At 44.9% G+C, this 21,267-nt stretch overlaps 2 protein-coding genes across 2 annotated transcripts; both read right to left on the bottom strand.

Moving 5' to 3' along the window:
* Positions 1-4,292: 4,292 nt before the first annotated feature.
* On the bottom strand, positions 4,293-5,577 carry LOC6587499 (putative gustatory receptor 98a). The gene is made up of 3 exons (XM_002013028.2): positions 4,761-5,577; positions 4,463-4,698; positions 4,293-4,409 (listed from the first exon to the last, which is right to left on the bottom strand). The coding sequence occupies exons 1-3, from the start codon at positions 5,575-5,577 to the stop codon at positions 4,293-4,295; spliced, it is 1,170 nt and encodes a 389-aa protein (XP_002013064.2).
* Positions 5,578-11,650: 6,073 nt separating this feature from the next.
* Positions 11,651-20,927, bottom strand: LOC6587493 (kelch-like protein 25). The gene is made up of 2 exons (XM_002013027.1): positions 19,832-20,927; positions 11,651-11,730 (listed from the first exon to the last, which is right to left on the bottom strand). The coding sequence occupies exons 1-2, from the start codon at positions 20,925-20,927 to the stop codon at positions 11,651-11,653; spliced, it is 1,176 nt and encodes a 391-aa protein (XP_002013063.1).
* Positions 20,928-21,267: the final 340 nt, after the last annotated feature.

The following is a 21,267-nucleotide window of genomic DNA, read 5'->3' as shown; positions in this document are numbered from 1 at the left end:
TCTGGTAGCTGCGGTTGATTGAGCAGTTGTCAAGGTCCTTGGGAGCACCACCGACAACCCAGCGGAATGGGGCATAAGAGAATATGGACATTTTGCTTTGCCGCACGTCGTGCTCCATTCAATGTTTTGTAAATGCTATCCCAAAATTATTCCGATTTGGTTTTTGGCTTTGCATGTTTTCATATCCATGCGGAAAATCTTAATCTTTGCAAAAGCTTTTTTCAAATTAGTCTCAATGAAGTTCAAGCCCGCAATTTATTTAGATAAAAGCCAACAGACAGGCCAAAGACAAATTTCGACCCACAGCTTCAAGTTTCGGTGGGGCGGGGGGAAAACTGTTTGCATTCATATAATAAATGTATATATAAAATAAATTTAGACAAGCCTGCCAATCAGACAGGTCCTTTCTGTGTATGTGTGTGTGTGCTGCATCTGGCTTTCGTGTGCATGTTGATTGGGGCAAATTCATCAGAAAATATGAAAAACATAAACAAATTGCTTGCAAAAATTAATTAATATAGCTGTATACGTACATATTCAGTTCAAATGTAATCGGAATATTGAAATTTAATTGAAAACTCAAAAACATCGCCAAAGATTGCAACACTTTTCCCACCCCACCACGCCACCCCCTCTTAAATGGGACTAAAAACTGCTCTCAAGAGCATTTACAAATATTTTGGCAGCGGGTGCTGTCTGGAGCCCGGCCAAAATTTCTATTTAGTGGTGCTAATGCTAATGGTTCTTGGCCAGCCAAGCTCGAAAGAAAGGAAAGGAAAAGAAAAGAAAGAAAAACTAGTGCGAAAATTGCATAGTGTCTTCAGTTCTTCCCATTTCCCATTTCCCGTTACTCTGCCGCATTGTGAATACCCGAGCTGTGGGCGGAGGAGGTGCAATTTATGGGAACCGAACCCGGAACAAAGATCAGCCAGCGATTTGCCTTCCAAATGCATTCGGGGTGACAAGTGGCTTCAGCTCTGAGCACACAACCAGAAGCCTGGCGAAATGCAGGTGGCTTGATGTCAGCAGATAGATGGGGAGGGCTAAGAGAAAGCCGGTGCAAAGCTATTCGAAAACCAGAACCAAAAGGCAGGACGAAACATGCGGATGCTGGGAGATGTCCTTTGGCAGATTCATAAAATGAATTTGTTGCTCTCAAAGCACTAGATGCCCAGTATGTTGATGCAAACAGAAAGAGCACTGAAAATATGACAATCTCTAGGGCTGAGCCATTTGTGGGGATGTTTCTGCCACACAATTGCCGATCAAAAAATTAAATACGTGCAGTGCTTTCATCTCGTGTGTTCAAATTTTTCAGCATTGCAGAAAATATTTACACAGATATTAACTGTTTAGTTCAGGTGTTTGATTGTCTGTTTCTTTCTGCCACTGTGTCTTTTTGTTTCTGCCGAGCAAATATAATTTCATCTCAGTGGAAAAGTACGCCCGTACTCTGGGGGTACTGGTGTACTCGTGTACTGGTACGGCTGTACTCGTGTATTCAGTATCCATAAATATGGCAAATCACTTGTGCGGCCAATTGGCATGGCTCAATTTGCTGTTGACCTAGTTTAAGACAGTTCTGCTTAGAGCATTGGCTGGATTATTGTTTTAATTACAGCTTATTCCACAAATAAACAGGTTATATAAAAAGCTGTGGTCTATTTTTTCTGCTCCTACTGCTGTTGTTGTTGTTCGCGATAGTTGGGGAAAGTAATTAAAGTTGAATAGCCAGAAGGCTTTGCGCATCATCGAGGGGTTAACTGATATTTGTTTGGCCCTCCATCTGTGAGAAATAATTGAATTTTTTGTTGCGCCATGCTTTTAGTTTGTTTCATTTGTTGCGGGGGGTACTACTGCCCGATGGATAAATTCATTACCATAATGTAATCGATTGATAAAAAGTTGACACCAGCTTCTTGTTGGATTTGTTTTATTGTGATTAATTTGATAGCTTTGGTATTGCACGAATCATTTGATTCTGCGTTTGGTTAATTGTAATGTCACGCATCGCGAGTGCATTCATGGATGGTTTGTGAATGGTGCATACATATTCATGTCATGTCCTGCAGCTATTATGCCACTTGTCCTCTGCCTCTCACTTGACTGCACCACCTGTCCGTCTGCCTGTCTGGCTGTCGGTGGCGCTATGTTCGTATAATGAACAAACAGATGCCAGAGGCCAAGCGGACAAATATTGTTGCAACTGCTTTCATTTAAAGCAAGGCTCGGTAGCCATTATAGGACCTATTGAATGTCTCTGATGCCGCTACTGAGCGTTATCTATTGCTTATCGCTTGCTCCACGGCGTGCTGCAAACATTGCCCATCAACGCATATGAGACCGGGAATGAGTTTGCCCTGCTGCCAGGTTGCAGTTTGCCAGATTGTGGGTTATTTGTCGTTAATATGCAAACAGTTTACTACAGCCACAACTCATCATAGAGTCCATGTTTGTGTGCGTTCATTGCATGGCTTATCGGGTCTCAACCCTGGCCGTGGCCGGGGTTCAACCATAACCGGAAGCGGAAGTTAATTGTGCACATGTTTAATGCAGTCAATGGCATGGCTGATGGCTTAAGCGCTTTCCGAATGACAACAACAATTAGCGAATGCAAATATTGCTTGCCCCGCGTTTTAGCAGAGATTACAGCCCCCTCAAAAAATTTGTCCCTGCCCTAACAAAAACCCAAAAAAAAACCCGCCTCATAGGAAAAACCGGCAGTCATGTGCAGCAGGCGGCTCTGGCAGAAAAAAAGTAATTTGTCGCTAACCAAGTGTGTACTAACCTCATTTTACTAAAAGCATTAAAAATAAAATGTAATCACATGCTTCATAAAAGTAATAACTACGCATACAGGCACACACACTTGCACACATACTCGTAGATACTCTCTCTATCATAGACAGACTCGAGCGCTTCCTGCACTTCAGAACGTGGCAAGCGACTGCCTCACTACGTGTCGCTATAAAAGTCCTCGAGCATGTGTATGCGTGTGTGTGCATCATTGTGTGCTCTACATATGAGTATCTGTATGTGTGCGTGTGTCTGTCACTGCCAAGATACATGAAAGCCATGCCATTGTCTATGTCAAAGAACTCAGGACAGGGGCACTGGCACTGGCACATCCTATGCATTAATGTGCGTGAGCACATCTGATTTTTATGAGACGATTATGAGTTGCTTTTTATTATTTGCCATTGGGGCAAAGTGTTGTGGCAAGAACATTTGCCGTTAGATTGTGATTCGATCTTGAAGCTCTAGGCCAACCCTCAGCCCTGGCCTGCCCCTGGCCCAAGTCTTTGCAAATTCTCGAGCATTAATTAGTGTGACACCAGAAGCTGCTGCCATTGAAGGTGTGTCATCAAAAAGGCTTCTCTTCTGGTGTGTGCAGCTGTCGTCTCTTCGGAAAAAGGGAAATCCTCAATGATGCTGCACACTGTCAGGGAAATGCTGATAAATGCAGTTTCGATGAATGCAAGCCTTAGGGCCAGTAGTACCAAATTTGCCTGATAACCAAAGTGTCAAGTGTCAGGGGGTCAGAGAGTCAACAGCAAATAGATAGATGGATATAGAGAGAGTCCTGTCATGTTGCATATGACAGCAAAACAGTTGAAGTATTAAGGAGCTTACATTCAACAGAGGATTGAGTATTCTGTTTTTCTCAAATTTAAAGTAAGCCCCAATGAAAAATTGCTGCTGATTAATGAAGTGCCCTACAAGTATAGGATTTGCCGCATGACCTGAGCTACGTTTCGCTTCGATTTATCATCAAGTCAAGGCAGGGTCTACTCGTGCGGACATATGAAGAAAGTTGGAAGCATTATGCATGCCCACTTGCGCAGGAATCTGTGCGTGGCAACAATTGCCAGAGGGGCAAACTTCAAAAACACAGCCACTATCTACCACCCACACATATCGTAGTATAAGTAGGCCCATGACAGATTGGCCATGCATGGCCAACAAACCCAAAACATGGCCAGGACCAAGGACCGGGACCGGGACCAGGACCAGGACCAGATCCCTCCCCTATTCCACAACGGTCAGTGGCCGTTGGATGAACTTTATAATAGAATTTTTAAGCATGAATAATTATGTGAAGAAGACTTTTTGCCAGCTGCTACTCCTCGGCTGCTGGTGCTGCTGCTTCTGCTCTTGGTCTGGCTCTGATTGGCCGTTGTCCTTTTTTGATTATGCACGAGCAGCCATCAAATTTGCTAATTAAGTTAATTGACTTTAATTTAATAAGCACACGGCTAGACTGCCAAGCAGTCTGATGCCCTACAATCGATTCAAATTGGGGCATCCGTTACAGCAGCTTCTGCTGCAAGTTTGCTGGAGTTACTGGCATTGAAGTTCAGGTTAAACTGAATGCCAATCACAATGTAGCTGATCATGCCAAAAAGGAACTGTTAAGAGAAGAGAATTAGAAGAGAATATGTTAATCAAGTAGCCTGCTCACCGTCCCCAACATTTCTGTGCTGATGTAAGCGAATCCTCCGGCACTGAACTGGTATTTCTCCTGCCCCAGCTGGATGCAAATGCGGATCAGTGCGGCATTCAACTGTCCGTTGCGGCGCCCCGAGGCCAGCCTGTAGAATATCGAGCGAAACTTTCGCTGCATCAGGTCACAACGGGAGCAGAGCCAGCAGGGCACAATGATTTCCATCAGTTTGCAGAACTCCTCGGTGGCACAGTCTGCAAGAACCAAAGAAAATGAAGGCAAGAAAGTGTAGAGGATTCTTTAGACTAATACGAACAGTATTGGACGGAGACGCTTGTGTGCTGGATTTTGCTCAGGTAGAGCCAGTAGGGCAGGGCAGCAGTATCCACGAAGAACTTGAGCAACATTATGGACAGACTCCGCTGAAAGTTCCGCTCAATAAGGCGGATCGTTTGCCAGAGGCGGCCGTGGATTTGCTGCAGGCGTGAAAGCTTCTCCAATGTGAAGCGGCGCAGGGGCCACAGGTCGAAGCGGGTCAGGTGGAGCTCCACTAGGAGACTGGAGCCAGCCGAGCAGAGCTCCTGGTGGAAGGCCAGGGCCACGCCGCAGTAGAGGCTGAACTCAGTGAAGCGCAGCTGCATCACCGCCTCCGAGTACATTGCAGAGAAGACCAGACCTTCGTTGTTGTACACCGCCACACCGAAGAGCAGCAGGAATCGGCTGATCAGGGAGCCATAGATGGCATTCGAGTAGCGGCGAAACCGCTTCAGGCTCACCTCTCTGCCAAGATGGACACGCAGGTCGTGGAGGATCTGCTCCATTTGCTGCTCAATTTCAGCACTACGGTTGCCCCAGAGTATCTCCATCACGATGGTGAAATGGGCGGACATCAATACCAGGAAGTTGGTCAGATCGAGGATGCGGGACATGTGATCGTTGAGGAAGTCGTAGGCGAACTCATAGTTGAAGCTGAAGCGCCAGGAGCTGGCAGTGCCGATCACGAATACCATAAACAAGTTGCACAGAACCTTCAGATAGAAGTGCTGTCCAAAGGGTATGATTCCCAGACATTTCATCGCCCGATGCATTCGGCGCAGCGAGCAAGAGTCCAGTTCGCCCGACATTTGCCTCATGACTGGCACTGGTCCTGCTGCCTTGAGTGCCTGGAGTGCCTGGAGTGCCTGGAGGGGCGGCCACTCGTATCACTGGTCGATTATTTAATTCGCTAATTGAATGACTTTCAATTGCTATCTCCGACATCTCAACAGTACATACTCGTATTCCATTAAAAATATGAATTTGCTGTATCCGATTATGACATTAATTTATAAATGTTTCGCTTATGTAATTTCTCACCCTCTGAACTTCTTTTGCTCCTTTGAAACTTCCCCCAGCTGTGCCGCCTGCCTGCCTGCCTGTCTACTGATAAGCTTCGGTTGTAATCACTTCAAATGACACAATTCCCATTCAAATTAGCATCAAAGCGCTGCCAGAAATAAGTGGAAGCAGATGCCCCTGTGCCCATAAGTGAAATGATTTGTTAATTTCATTACAGAAGGAGTGGGAGACAGCCAAGGGAAACTCACACACAAAATCTCACAAAGGACGATGAAAATTGCTTATCAAAAATATGACAGGATAGAAAGGGGCCAGGGGAAGGAGGCACTCATAAATTTGCATGCCTTTATTGCAACCACAACGAAATGCGAGGGCAGGGATGAGCAAAGCAGAGCAGAGCAAAGAGAGGCTCAAGCAAACAAACAGGGAAACACACACACACTTCGACATCCACACTGACGCACACGTTGGGGCACACACTTACATCCGCTTTACTGGTTTTTATGCAACCGCCGTGGCACTTTGTTTGCACACTTGTAAAACACCTGCAGAACGAACGCCTCGCCCTCAGCTGCTGCGGCAGTATGTATATGAAGTAATGACTTAATTGCCTCGCTCTTGCCACACACGCTCCCACAACTCTGCCCCTCCCCATCCATCCGATTGATCCAGCCGCGACTCTTTCGGGGACTTTGCATACGAGTGCCCGAATGAAAGTGGGCTTCATAATTCCGTGCAGGTGTCGAGGGTGCTTTGTCTTTGATTGTTCGTCTGGAGCGACTCTAATCTCTGCCAGCCACAGCCCACCATCATCCACAGCACAGGCAGCAGCAGCAGGAGAAGGCGTAGCAGAAGTAGCATCTTTAGCCTTGCCACTTGAGGCAGGATCTGTAACTGGAGCTGGCAGTGCTTCTGCGTCTGGGCCTGGGTTCAATTGAAGCAATTGTTCGGCGTTGATTTGTATAATTTCGTAATTTGTATACCAAATTGTGGCCACACATGTGTGTGTGTCTGTGTGTGTGTCCTGGTGTGGGGGAAGCCATTTTGAGGGTAAAAATGTATAAATAAATTAATATGTATATGCAAATACAACGGCTCTGTTACTGGGGAGTTTAAAAAGTTGGCACAGTCCAGATATGTTGTATTAAAATTTAAAATAAATTTGCCATTAATGAGCTAGAGTTCCCCTCCCACAAAACTTTCTTTTTCATAAAGATATGTCCACAATTAAGAGTTAGAACTCTCACCCTTTTTGTATACTCGTGGAACGCCCCAATCGAGCAGCAAAACAGAAGCAGTTGGTAAATGTAATTATCGAAATACTTGCCACAAGTATGCCATACAATTTATGTAAGTATATATGGATATGTATACAGCTTGCACGTGACCACAAGGATGATGCTGACTTGGAGTTTCTAGGGAGAGTGTATGGCTGTGCTTATATAACTCTGCTTCTGTAATGCTGATGGCTAAACATCAGACACGTGCCTCTGGCACAGATGCTGGTGACGACTAACCCTGGATGGGGTCCTGGCCCACTCCTAGCTCTCATATGTGGCTCCAATGTAAGTCATTTCGTGTTATCTGATTTTAATTTGGCGCAATTTTCCTTTTCGCACCTGTTGTGACCTGAGACTCCCTCCCACCACCCCCCACAGGCAGCCCCATTAAAAATATGCAAATTTAAATATGCTAATTTGCTGAAAATTGATTTTGCAATTTAATTGAAAATTCCAGAGCTGTCTGTGTCTTGTTTTTGTTGTTTTTGTGGTCGTGCACGAGTATATGTATGTATGTATGTATTTGTGCTACATGTGGTAGAGTTGTCGCTGCGGTTGTTCGAGCAGCTGCCACAAATTGCATATATACGAACAATACTCGGAACATTTCCATCTTTCGCACATCATTTGCAACTTTTTGATGCTAGGCTGCTTTTAATGGCATTAAAATTGCCAAAATTACAACACGAACACTACACACACATGCACACACATATTTGGAGCGGTCTTAAAAATCAATAGGAACAAAGTTCAATAAGAGTCGTTGTTCGAATGGCAATGGCAAATGTCCCAAGTTCGGCTTGGCGACATCGACATCGACATCGACAGTCCCTACATTCCTGACAAAGTGCTGCGCCTGATCTATGGCGCCGAGCCCAGACGGCCTCAATAAATTCCGTTTCGACTTGCAAAATCGAGTCGAGTGTGAAAGGGGCGGGGCGGGGCGATGCGCGCAGCAAAACATGTGTGATAAATGTGCGGCATTTTTTGAGAGCAATGCAAACATGGCACCTTAAACTACAATCAAAAATAATTGCATTTTTCACAATCCCTCCACACATAATCATTATGAGATATATGTCAGCAAGAAGGAGAAAAAAAATATAGAAAAAAACGACAAGGAAAAGTCAGAAGTCAGAAGTCAGGACAATCCCCGGCCAGACAATTGCAAAAAGTCAGCGGAATGGCAGCTAACATGGTCAGCCAAGTGATAACAACATACAGGCGAGCACACGAGTGTCTGTGTGTGGTGTGGTGTGGTGTGTGTGTGTGTGTGTGTGTGTGTGGACCAGTTTGGCAACATCATTTATCTTTTCTTGGCCTCTGGCACACCCAGAGATTCCAGAGTCCGGAGTCGTCTGCAGTCTGCCGCTTGGACCAGGACCTAAACTAAAAATATATATTTTTTCTCTATTGCTATTTATTGCTGAATTCGTTTATTTTCGGCATTGGAATGCTTGGACTCTATTTTTCACATTAATTGGCATAGGTTAAGCGGGAATGAGAATGTAGCGGAGTAGGTTCATTGAAATCATCTGAAAACTCAATTGATAGTCGATCGCATAGGTCACGACGGGTACAATTATCACAACAGCATCAAAAATTAGCACATTTTTTTTTATGCAGCAGACGAAGGCAATAACGGGGGATTTGAAGCGTAGTGACAGCTCTTGGGTTCGTTTTTGCGTTTTGGGTTTTGGGTTTTTGGTTTTTATGTTGGCCAACTGGCAGACGGCGCAATTAGGCCGTCAAATGTGGCGAGCAAAGGACAGCGACTCTGTATAGTCGCCCAAAATGAATGTCGACAAAGGGCAATCCTCTCCTTTCAGCACTCACAAATATATGCCACACTCAGACATGAAGCGCTCTGTTGCCTTTCTGGCAAACAATCGAAGATTTATTGTCCCCAGGCGGATTCCTTGGCAATGTGCGAGTTTTGCAAATTTACGCTCAAATATATTCCTGCCGAAAAGTTATGTGTAGGCGACGCATATAAGTACGCTATACTTTGGCCACAAATCATAATCGATTCAGTGACAGGCGGCCTTTCATTGTCCCATTGGCTCTCTGACCCAGTCCCAGTACTGGGGTGGCTTTAAGCCAGGGACATTGTCACAGGGGCTACCATGCAGGCCTCCATTGTTCCCAAAATTTCATTTCAATTCATTCCCGAATTCACAAAAACTTGTTCGTACACGAAAGTCTTGTAAAGTCCTGTGCAGATTTCTCGGTGTCGTGTCTGACTATATAATTACACAATTTGCAGACTTGCTCGATTTAGCTTTACAAGCACGAAACAATTTACGTAGACAGGATTAGTCGACTTAGGAATTGCCTGCTCAGTGTTTTCGTCAATTGTCCCCCTCGATTTTGTTGTTGGTGTCTTCTGGCCAAGGCCAAGGACGAGACAATCTTTTAAGCCGATTTTTATACATGTTTCCTTCTACGTTGCCAACCTCCGAGGGCCGTGTTCCAGTCAGCCCATAGCCCCCAGAATAGCTGCCAATACTCGTAGGAGTATGTGTGAAATTAAGACAGAGATACGTTGAGACAACAAACAGCTCAGATGACAGCCAAGGTGATGGCATTATATTTAGGTGCTAAAGATTTTTGCATGAACAAATGTACGACCATGTAGTGGGAGTGCACACAGAGAGCGAGCAATACGTATCCGAGAACTTCAGTTCATTTCTCTTGTCGAAGCTCTTGCCGGAGCTGAGCAGAGCTGCTTATTGCTGTTTACCATATTTGTGCTTATTTGTTTGTCGACTGTGGCAAATATTTGAATTTGAATTCAAACGTGCTTGACACATAATACTCCGCCCGGAGCCGCCTCAGCCTTCGTAGCCCATTTCGCTGTGCAAATATTTTATGAATTTCAATGCGCCACAAGCACTGTGGAGCAGTGGATGTGGATCGAGGGGTGCGGTGCACTCTCTCTGGCATTGGCACTGGCACTGATTCAGACACTGAATCTGAATCTGATTCAGAGTCTGTGTTTTGGGTCTAGGATCTGGCACGGGCAGGTGACACAAATGCGCCACCGAATAAAAGGCAACAAAATGTGAAATTAGTTTGACACGTGTACAAAAATGAAGCTGAAAAACAGCCCGTAAAGAATACAAGTACAACATCATCTGGGCTCAGACAGCTCCAGAGATCTGTGTGCTAGAATCATGTCGTTGCTTAGGCGGAAATGTGCAGATTTCGCGTGAATAATGTTCAGTTGCTGACGGAATAATCCACAGTAAATCAGAACTACGGCCTACGTTTCTTGGACACAATTAAGTTTGGAGTATCAAAAACCAAAATATTTCTCATTACTGCAATATTTTCTCTTGTTCTCGATTTCTCGATTCGATCCTTTTGCAGCTTAATTGTTCTTTTACCTTTTCAACTTAAATGATATACACAATATATATATATATGAGTCTGATTCGATTTAACTTAAGGTGCTTGGTGCTTGGCGAAAACGCTCTTTGCCCATCGCCCACATACACATACATCACATACATGTATAAGGGTAAGCCTCCGCCTTTGTGTGGGTTGCTGTAGCTGTTTGCAAAGAAATTGCTACAAGGAAAGTCGAGAGCGTGACGGCCTCGCTCTCGCTCGGGCCTTCTCCGTGGCCGTGGTCGGGGCCGGAAATGTGTGTGTGCTATATGCGGACTGACAATCGTATAGTCTCGTATGTAAACGGATCGTGCATGCATACACATTTCCCCACAAATCTACTTAAAACGCAATTAAGTTGAATGCAAATACTGTTGCCGAGGAATGCCTTTCGCGGCAAGGATGGGCAAGGACAGGCCTTGCTTGGTTCCGGACCCAGGCGATGCAGCCGAAAACGAAACGAAAGCTGGCAGTTAAACAATGAAAGACAGAATAAAGAAGCCGCTGCAATTGCAGTCCTTCTCTCCCTCTGTGCATCAACCGACTAACGTAATTTTCACAATAAAAATATACAAAAATATTCCATGAAGAAAAGAAAAATAATAGCACAGAAGCTGCCGCACTTGGTAAACAGAGAGGTGGTGTGGTGTATCGCTAAGAGGAGTTGACTTGACTACGGATTGGGTTCGTAGGTCGCCCCTAGAATGGGAGTCCTCCGTGGAGCATATGGCAGTTACCTGGAGGTATTCTTCCACTTTCCACTGCTCCTGCTGATGCTGCTGCTGCTGCTGCTGCTACTCGTACTGCTCCTGCTGCTGATGACTTAAAAGTTAAATTTGTTTTTGAATAAACTTGAATCAACTTTTGTTGAGAAAGAGAGGAACGAAACTGGATGCAGCATGCTGATGGGTGACTGGTTGGCTGGAAGTTTGGAGGAAGCGCAACACTTCAAGGTTGTTTGGCAATTTGAGAAACATGGCCGGGTAATTGATACAGCTCCCAAGCAAAAAATGACGAGAGAAGTCTCGCAAAATATGGTGGAAATGCATATGGCAAATGGTTTGGCGAGGGCGTGCCTGTGCGTGTGCCCCTCACAAATTAATTGTGCGTGCTCCCAAGCCATGCCTCTCCTCGGCCCCGACCTCCAACCTGGCACATGTCAAACTTTTGGCTTTGGCTTTCAATTGCAAAATTTCTAGCACACGTCGTTGTTGGGGCTCATTAGGTACTCGCACTCGTACTCGCACTCACGCCCGTACTCCCTCCTGGGCTCTTCTGGGAGTGCGAATTTGAGTTGGATATGGAGTGCATTATGCCTGAAGTTTATAAAGCCGTACACACACACACACACATACCAAGTGATGGTAAGAGTTGGAGAGCCACAGTTGGAGGAGGCCTGAGGTAGAGCCGGAGTCTCAGTACCAAGACATAAACAAACGACCAGGAGTGCAGCCGCCTTTTCGGGCAGCAGAAGCGAAAGGAATTTCCTTGCCATAAATTCACTAAAAGCTTTTGCAACGAGAATTTGTTGCTGCCTTCCGCTGACAACATGGCTCACCTGTACAGGTGCCAAAGGGATGCGGTATGCTGTAGGGGCATTGGCGCATGGCCATGTGGCGAAGGAACCACAGTATCTTGCTGCCACCACGGGGTGCCTGTTTCGTTGCAGTCGGACCATTTTTCTCGCCCCAGCAGCCACCGGTCGGGTCGCTTCCAGCCAACAGCCAAAGCTAAATTTACGCCTCTACCTTCATTATTATTGCACTTTCCCCACAAACAATTGTTGTACGAGTAGTAGTTGAGGAGGAACCACCACTTCTATGGCGGGGTCGGAGGTAAGGACGTTACGTTCCATGGCTGGCTTTCGCTACCGCAGACAATTTGGCAAACGTGCAAAAGAAGTTCCTAAATAAAAGTGCAAACTAAATGAGCATTTAGTGTGTGCGCGCGTCGTAAATTCCTGTTGAAATATTTCTGTCGTCTTACAATTTAGCTGGCAGCCGTGCTTCTTTCACTCGTAGGAGGAGGATCTCCTCTCCTCCTCTCACTCGAGGCCAAGGCCGGAAGGTCGGAAGGCCGGACGGAGTTAGTTTAAAGCTTTAAGGCTTTTTATGGCCACACGGCGTATGCGTTATGTGGAGCCAGAGCCATTCCCCGCCATGAATATGTTTGCATTTTGCATTAATTATGTGCCAGAGCGAAAGGCTTTGACAATGTTGTGCCTGGCACACAGCTACGGCTAGGCACAATAAAATGGGGTAATGAGGCGCAGCTGCCATTGCCACACACATACACAGATACCCTTGTACATATATGTGTACACCTTTTTATGTGTCTGACAGTCGTTTGGCCCGGATCTGGACCTCAACTGGTCCAACACATACACGCCACACATTGGCGCATGACTTCATTAGTGTAATGAAAACAGAAACTGGCAGCAAAAATGTCAAGGTTGATGCCCCTTCCCTTTCCCATCCATCCATCGCTCCATAGCCGGCCTGTTTCGTGCAAATCGCCGCCAATCCAACGGCTGGTCCATTTTCGAAGGCTTAACGCCGGCCGGGCTGTGGCAGCCGTGGAGCCGGGAAAAAGGTTAACACTTGCAAAATGGCTAGCAAGGACGTGCCCGAGTTTCGTTTTGAATAACAAATTTAATTAGAATTAATACATGCGGGGCTTGAGCTACAGCCCAGCAGAAAGCAGCAGAATGGCAGGAAAGAGGAGAAGCAGATGGAGGAGACGGAGGAGATGGTTCCAGTAATTGGTAACTGCTGCTGAGCCCAGCAATAAGGAGAAAAATGTTCTTGGAATATGCCATTGCCATGCCACTGGGTGGGCTGCTCCTTCATTATTTGTTCCCAGCCAAGAGGCATACTCGCCTGAGAATCAATAGGAATTTGGGACAATTTTGGAATTACTTTTCGAATGATGATGGGACTGCATATTTATACGTGTTAATAGAGGATATTGTACTCGTGCAAATGTATGAATATTACAAGTAAGAGCATAGCATTCCAGAGCCCATTTTTGTCTAGTTTTGTAGCTACATCTTGTGGACTGCTGGGTATCTTATTGTCGAGTCTCTTCACTGGGGATCATTCTTACTTATTTTCTTTTGAATTTTATGGAATTTTGTGAAATTCAAATGGAAAATACTAAAATCAACTAGTAAAACTACTCAAATCTCCTTGTCAAAAAATTTAATTGTTGGCTTCTGCTGCTGCTGATGCTGCTGGCAGCTGCGGACATTTGTCAGAGCAGCGCCAACAAGACAAATACACAAAATTAAAGTAAACATGTTAAAACCATAAAAATGCAGCGCCGCAGAAGAAACAGCAGCGGCAGAGGCAGCGGCAGCGGCAGAAGCAGTAGAAAAAGTGTGTCTTAGTGCACAGCCAGGTCCGACAAAAACTCTGTCCGGGCTTTTCGCTTCGTCTGGATGTTCTCTATCCCACACACACGCACACACACATACTCCTATGGGAAGGCAATATTTTTTATGCTGTGCAACGTCCAACAATGGCGGGCGGTGGGTTGTGGGCTGTGGGTTGTGCGGAGCAAAATATGTGAAATCATGAATAAACTGCCATGTGCACAACATTCAACATTTTCCATTGCATGCTGCTGCACAGCACTCATTTCTCCTTTTTGCCTGCATCCTAGGATTCGCCTTGCTCTTTGTGGCAGCTCCTGCTCCTCGTCTCCCCCTTGGCCATGCTTTTGTGCTGCCTCGTCGTGAGGGCGTGTACCGTGTATGTAAGCAAACGCTGAGAGTAATCGCAATTGCCGCGCAGCAGCATCCCATTGTACGCGGCAAATGCAGCGAAGAACTTGACTTTGCCGCCGCGGCCGAAGAAGATTCTAAGCTGGCTGACTGTGTAGGTTGTGTGTGTGTGTGTTGCATGCCACTTTGTCCCCAGCCAGAAAGGGGGCTGGGGAAAGAATAATTGATGGAAAACCTTTACATTTCTTTTGTTTAGTCGCTGCCTGCCGAAAAGCGAAATATTGATGCCTACTGCCATCATACAAAAGGGGTTTTTCTTCTGGTCGAGAACTTATTGACGCCCTGCCGCCTGTCGGTTGTCGGCAACACATGCTACGCTACCCATGGTAGCGGCGGTCCCTTTGACAGCCTCAAATCACTTGCAGCTTGACGTTAAATCATCCCCACGCTAATACACATACACACACACACGCAAATAAAAATACAAATATACAAATGGGCAAGGGGGAGAAACCGAGCAGAAATACACACAGTACACACACGCACCCATCCGCATAGAGATGCAGTGCAGTGCTGTGCAGCATTTTGCGTTTGTTCAGCAGTCTGCCTTTTTCCGGTCCTGACTTTTCTTTTTTGCTGCTCTTTTTATGGCTTTTCTAGCTGCTTTTCTTTTTGCCTCGCTTCTGCTGCTTCTGCTCCTGCTGAGCTTTGGTGATGAAGGGTGCAGCTTAAAAATGAATCATTTGACTTTTTCTTATTAAATAATTTATAAGAATTAGTTGAGATTTGCATTTTTTGCTTCCCTTCTTTTCGGGTCGGTTCGGTATCTGCCGGCTGGCTGCCCATCCTCCAGCAGTTGACTGTGCAAATTTCTATTTAATTCGAAATTTATTGCATGCAATTTTCCTTTCTTTCTTTTTGTGCATTCTGTGGATTTTTATGCCTGGCCTTAAAGTGGCCTTCGTGCCTTGTGCCTTGTGACTGCAATTGAATTGCAGTTTTGTATCTCTACCCCCACAGTCGAAAGTTGTCGAAACATTTCGGTTGTCTGGGGGCTTACTGCATCTGGGCTCTGATTTGCTTCATTAGCCATGCGGAGCGTGGCAAGAACAGGAACAGGAACAGCAACAGAAGCAACAGAAATAACTATAATGGAGCACAAAAAAACAGAACAATCCATCTTAAATTGTATACCAAATTGTTTTTGATGCTGTTGCATTTGGTATGGATAGTCGTCTCCGGTGGGCGGTGGTTTTCTATGCAAACGAAATGCGCGTTAATTTTCATTTTCATTTGCATTTGCACCCGCCATTTCCACTGACTGACGAGCTGCTGCGCCCGGGCCCTATTCGGAGGAGTGGTCCGTGGCTATAAGGACATCATTTATATTTGATATGCTAGCTATTGTTGCATCTCAAGGCAGCTTAAGCTGCCATCAGGGCCGCCATGGAGTGGAGTACGCTGCATCATCGCCAAGGAGCATGGAACAAGGATCTTTTTCCCCAGCCTGCCTTGCTCTGCCCTGCTCTCTTCTATTGCTGCATCCGTCAGTTCAGTTTGCTGAGTAAGTTTTCAAGTGAGTTAAAGCGCAAGTACTTAAATCATTGTAATTTCATACCAGACAGCAGGCAGCACACAGCAGACAGCAGGCAGGAAAATAACTATTTGTACCCCACACTCTCTTCCTGTGTCCTGTTAAGTCATGCTGTAATTAATTAACTTTGCTTGCGTTGGAAATTAAATACAAATAACTTTGATATTTGTATGCCAAAATGGATTAAACATCCCAATTTACGGTAAATGATGTTTAAAACTCCTCTTGAACTTTGCACACATCAAACCCCTCATATTCTCGGCAGAGCCCCTGTAATTGTGCGTTTGATTTCTGTGAGCTCTGCACGTCTTGGCTTTTCCACAAAACTGTCTCAAGATAATTAATGTTTGCGGCAGTTATGTGACCACACTTTGGATAATCAATATTTTAATGATTGAAAAATATTTGAGCTTGACTTGACGGCTTAGCTCCAGATGGCAGGGCAGTGCAGGCAGCAGCACAAGTTCGAGTAGCAGAGAAATTAAACCTTTGAGCTATTCAGGGACCGGTTGATTATGGTTCGAAAGGCGGTCAGGAACTTAATGTTTGCTGCTGCATTTCCATTATTACTTTTGAATGGGCTGTGGACTGAGCTCCCAAAAATATTGATAAATCTTTGGACACACATTACCATTCTAAATTCCTGGTGCCTTTTGCTGATCCCTGCCTCTGCTGCTGCTCCAGCTTTATGCACAACTCTTCGCCAGGCACTTTGCACAACAAAAGGCAACAAAAGCTGAAGAGTCTGCTGGCAGTCACAGTCAAGTCAGCAGATGCCCAAGGGAGGAGTAGGTCCTTTCCAGGGACCTACCTTCTGGACAGAGCCAACTGCTGTTGTTGTTTATGGCTTACTTTCTATTCATTTCATTTCAATATGCATTTTATTTGCTGAAAATGTTTAATCGATTTTATGCAAATCATTTCCCATTTTTTTGCTGCTGCTGCTGCTGCTGCTGCTGTTGTGCCACAGCAAACACTCAAAAACCATTACAAAATAATAATAATAATAAAAATCTTGGCTTGGTCCTCTCGTACTGGCCACAAATAAATTATTTCTGATAGAAAGCCGGTAGAGACGACAGAGAACCAGAGAGGAAGAGAATGGAATCATCCAGAAAAGCAGGCAGGGCAGAGGCAGAGAGAAAGGCATGCAAATGTATGCAAACAAAGAAAACTTCCTAATGGAATTTTCCACATGTCGGACATATGCATAAAACCTTCTAAACAAACCCGGTTCGGTCCACATCAGGCCAGTGGCCAGTGGACATTGGACAGTGGCTGTGGGCACTTTACCGTGACCATTTTGTTTGAAAGCACTTCTCACACGCTTGTCAAAAGCTGTGTCTGAAAAACGCCTGCTTCTGCTCTGAGCGCTTACACAAAAAGAAATTTGGCAAAAAGATGGCGTCAAGCTGTGCAATTTGGACAACGATTCGATTTCGTTTCGGTTTCGGTCAGAAGCGGTTCGGTTCGGTTCGGTTCGGTTTCGAGTGGCTTTTCATTATGATCCAGATACACATTCCCATACATCCGCATATGTATACGCCATGGGGTCTCACACTCACTCCCGAATGTGTGTAAGTAATTTTCGTTGTTGTTCTTGCTGTTGCTGCTGTTCTGGGATATGCTGCATTGCGGTTTTGGTGCAACAAGCTAATGAGTTTGTGGTTGCCAGGACACTGAGCATAATTGCTTTTAATTGCAATCAGCAAATTATGCATACTTGTAGCTGTGGTCGGCAATGCGAAGGTTAAAAAAATGCCCCAGAAAATTCCAATTCTCTCGTAGTATCTAATGAAGCTGCTCTGCTAATCCGTTAGGGTTCCAGGTACTTTATAAGCTTGTGCGGGATTAAAAACTATTTGCCACCTTTTTTTTCCTTTTTTTCATTTTTATTGGAATAACTTTTTAACCCTTTACACAAGAGTCCGCAGATATTAAAATATAAATATTTTGACCTGAGCCCTTCATACCCTTATAGTATTACTCTTATGTCAACTTTCTGTACTATTTTCTGCCACATTTCGCATACGCCATGTTGTCCGCTGCGCCACAACTAAGCCATATAATCCTTATTTCTATAAATGGCATTTCCTGCAACCTTACCGCCGACGACTTTAATTGAAATCCCAACAAATCAAATTAGACAAACGCAATTAGCTAATCAGACTTAAAGTGTGGCCGGGACTTAAGCCCGGGAAGCACCTAAAATGTGACAGGCGGCCAGCGGCAGTATTGGCCAACTTTTCGCCGGGCTGAACTGAACAATTGAAACAATGGGCCCAGCCATAAAGTTTCCCACCAAATAGTTTGCCAACCCCCCAGTCCCACTTGCTGCTCTCTTTCATTCATCGTTCAGCCGTTCAGCCGCTTAGGGTTTGAGTAATGGAACTTCAAAAACGCAGCCGCCACAAAACATGGAAAGCAAAGCCGCTTTTGTTTGTCCTGGATGTACATATCCCTATGTGTGTGTATGTGTGTGTTGGGGGTCTGAGGAGTGTGATGGCAATTAAGGGGGCACAAACACAACCACAATAGGATTATCAGTTTGTTGCAACTGGCAATAAGCGGCAATGAGTAATCAAATGGGATTTCCTGTTCTAATTGTTATGGCGATGAGGAGACACAAGAGGCTATGTGGATGCTATGTGGATATAGAAAGTTTGTATTAAGTTGTGGAATATTTACCAGGGCATTGGTAACTCTTGCACAGACTTTGAAAGATTCTTATATGGAAGTTTTCATGGGACATGGTTTAACTTTACTTTTCAATTATAATAATTATAAGATAAGTTCAAAAATGGTTTCATTTGTTGCCCTAATTGCAAGTCTCAGACACATTTAAAGCTTTCCCTACGTTATCGTTTCATTGTGCGCCCCTCTGGCCTCATTAATCGACGTCTGATTCTTTTCGCTCAGATAGTAATTGGCACTCATTCATCATATTCAGCGTCAATTATTCCGCCAGTGCATCTGCCAAATGCATCTATCTTCATTTGCATTTACAGGGCTCCGGCTACGGCTACGGCTGCCCCTTAGGATGTTGAAAATGAACCAAAAAAATAACGTCCTCCATAATCTGAGGCGTAATCTACAGTAATTGATTTATCGCTTGGCGCCTCAACGGCAAACAATTAAATTACATGGCCGAAAAAAAATATGGAATTTTGTTACTTTCATTTGGGGTTTTCAGCTGGGGGTTACGGGGTTACGCAAACGGCCAGAGAGCGGCAAATCAATTGCATTTGTATTATTGTTTTAATTCACCCGCTCGAAATTTATGAATGCAGGATAATGGTAAAACAAAGGTAAACAAAAAGCTGAACAAACATTTGCATTGAAATCCGCGGAAATCCTCGAATAAGTCCATGAAAAATGCAGTTGAAAAATAACTCGTAATGCATTCCAATACAATCGCATTTTATTTTTGTATTCTGATTTCTGCTGTTAATTCTGTTGTGTTTTTTAACAAAATATTTTGATTATGGCTGTCTGTCGGGTTGAATTCCAATCGCTTTTTTTTTATACTGTTTTTCCCTGGTTTTGGTGTTGTGTAAACATATTTTTTCCCATTCCCTGTAGATATTTTGTATGGTTTGTGCTAAAGGGACTTCTGACAGCCAGGGGCATTGGCATTTGCATGTGTGATTGTAGTTTGTTTGCTTGTCTTTACATTCCACTGCTCTGTGCGTGTGTGTGCAAGAGTTGGGCAAACAGAAACACGTACGCGGATAACCACACAGATACAAACACACACACAGCTACACTCATGTTTGGGGAAAATGCTTAGTTCATAAACGTTGACAATTAATTCAGCAAAATGGCAGCCATTCAACTAATTGGAAACGCTTAATGCGAATGCGAAACCAAAGCCCAAACGGCTGTAGCAGACTAATGAAATTATTTGTAGCAATTATATGGGACCCCAGGGGGTGTTTCACACATACGAACATAGGGAGAGGCGATGGCTGTGTGCCCCGATGGACATACTCCGATTTATTTTTCCAAAATGTTCCTTTGCAAAGCGCTTTGACAGCAGGGCATAATGTAAGACCTACCCCGATCTAATAGACATTGGGAATAGTTCGGTCCAGCTGCGATTATTTGCTCCAGATACGTGTTGAAGGCCGTCAGGTCGAGGCAACGCCACCTGGGGCAGGCGCTGTTGTGATGATGCGGGATCTTCTTGTCGTAGACCCAATGACGCCTATTCGATTTCTGCTGCATATTCTCTGAAGAGAGTGCCCCATTGATAATGGTCTGAACTGCGGGAATGTTGTGCAGCTCCTGCAGTTCCTCTTTAATCGAAGTTATGTACTGAGTGGGCATCAGTTGAAATTGGACTACCTCCATGATCCCCGGGGCATACTCTTTCCGCTTTGGCCAGTCGTGGTGTAGCCAGCGCACCGCACTGTAGTAGATCTCCATCTCAGAGTTGACACAAATATTGTAGTGGCCCAGTATTTCGCAGACAGCTTCAAATTCTAGGCGGAGGTACTCCTCTGTTGTGACTGCCGAGAGGAAGAAGCGACGTACGCGATTTAGCATCAGGCTTTGCAGCTTGCTCCGCCCGTATGAGAGACACTCCAGATAGATCTGGAAGGCCATGCCATCAGTGACGAGAGTCTCCTCGTGGAATAGACTCCACAGATGTGTCAGCAGCTCCGGCATCTGCATGTACTCTGCTGCCATGTAGAGCTCCACAATATCTTTGCGCTTCAGTGTAGAGTCCTGGTGGATCATCCAATCGTAGGCCAGCTCAAATCCCTTAGCAGTGACATCCTTATGAGCTATAATCAAACCATTCGGGAAGCGTACGTCTTTGGCTAATTTCGTACAGGTCTTGAGCACGGCAAGGTGGCAATTGAACTTTTGTCCGCGGATATAGACCACGATGTCAGGCTTCTGCTGGTTGGAAATTACCGTATTCATGTGATGAATAATGTACTCTTTGTAATCAGTTTTGCTACACAATTTCTTATCAAAGCCACCTCTTGGCTCACGGTAACCCATTTCCCTTAGCGAACAAGCCGGAATTGGCGTCGTTTCTTCATCTTCGTTTGAGGCATCAATCGGTTCCATTTGCGTATCCAATGCAGCCATCCATTCGCTTGCCTTTGCTGATGCGTTAATAGCTTCATTCTCCTGATTCATATTTATAGTAGTTTATAACAAAATTGTTTGGTAGATTGGAGTGAAAAATCATAGCATATTATGTTTGTTCGGTACTGGATTTGCGGCATTAAAAGGATCATTTGCGGCTGCCAAAAGCCGCAGGTAAACAACACTTAAACTGCATTTAAGGATTGCCCTGGACACGCCGCATTTAGGATTCTAATTCCTGGCAGGCCAACTTTGGGTTTTAAGTGCCCAAAGCTGAAGCTGGCTCCGGCTGAAGGGCTTAGTTTTGGGCTTCCGAGAGCGGCTGTGTTTATCTATGGCCCGGCAGCAGTACCCTTGGAGTGCCCTCGCTCATCCGCTCATCCTCACGTCC

Source organism: Drosophila persimilis, unplaced genomic scaffold (assembly GCF_003286085.1).
Source record: "Drosophila persimilis strain 14011-0111.01,24,50 unplaced genomic scaffold, DperRS2 tig00000000-arrow-pilon, whole genome shotgun sequence".
In the NCBI taxonomy this organism is placed as follows: domain Eukaryota; kingdom Metazoa; phylum Arthropoda; class Insecta; order Diptera; family Drosophilidae; genus Drosophila; species Drosophila persimilis.
The sequence above is the reverse complement of the archived record's forward strand: the minus strand, read 5'-3'. Positions and strand labels throughout refer to the sequence as shown.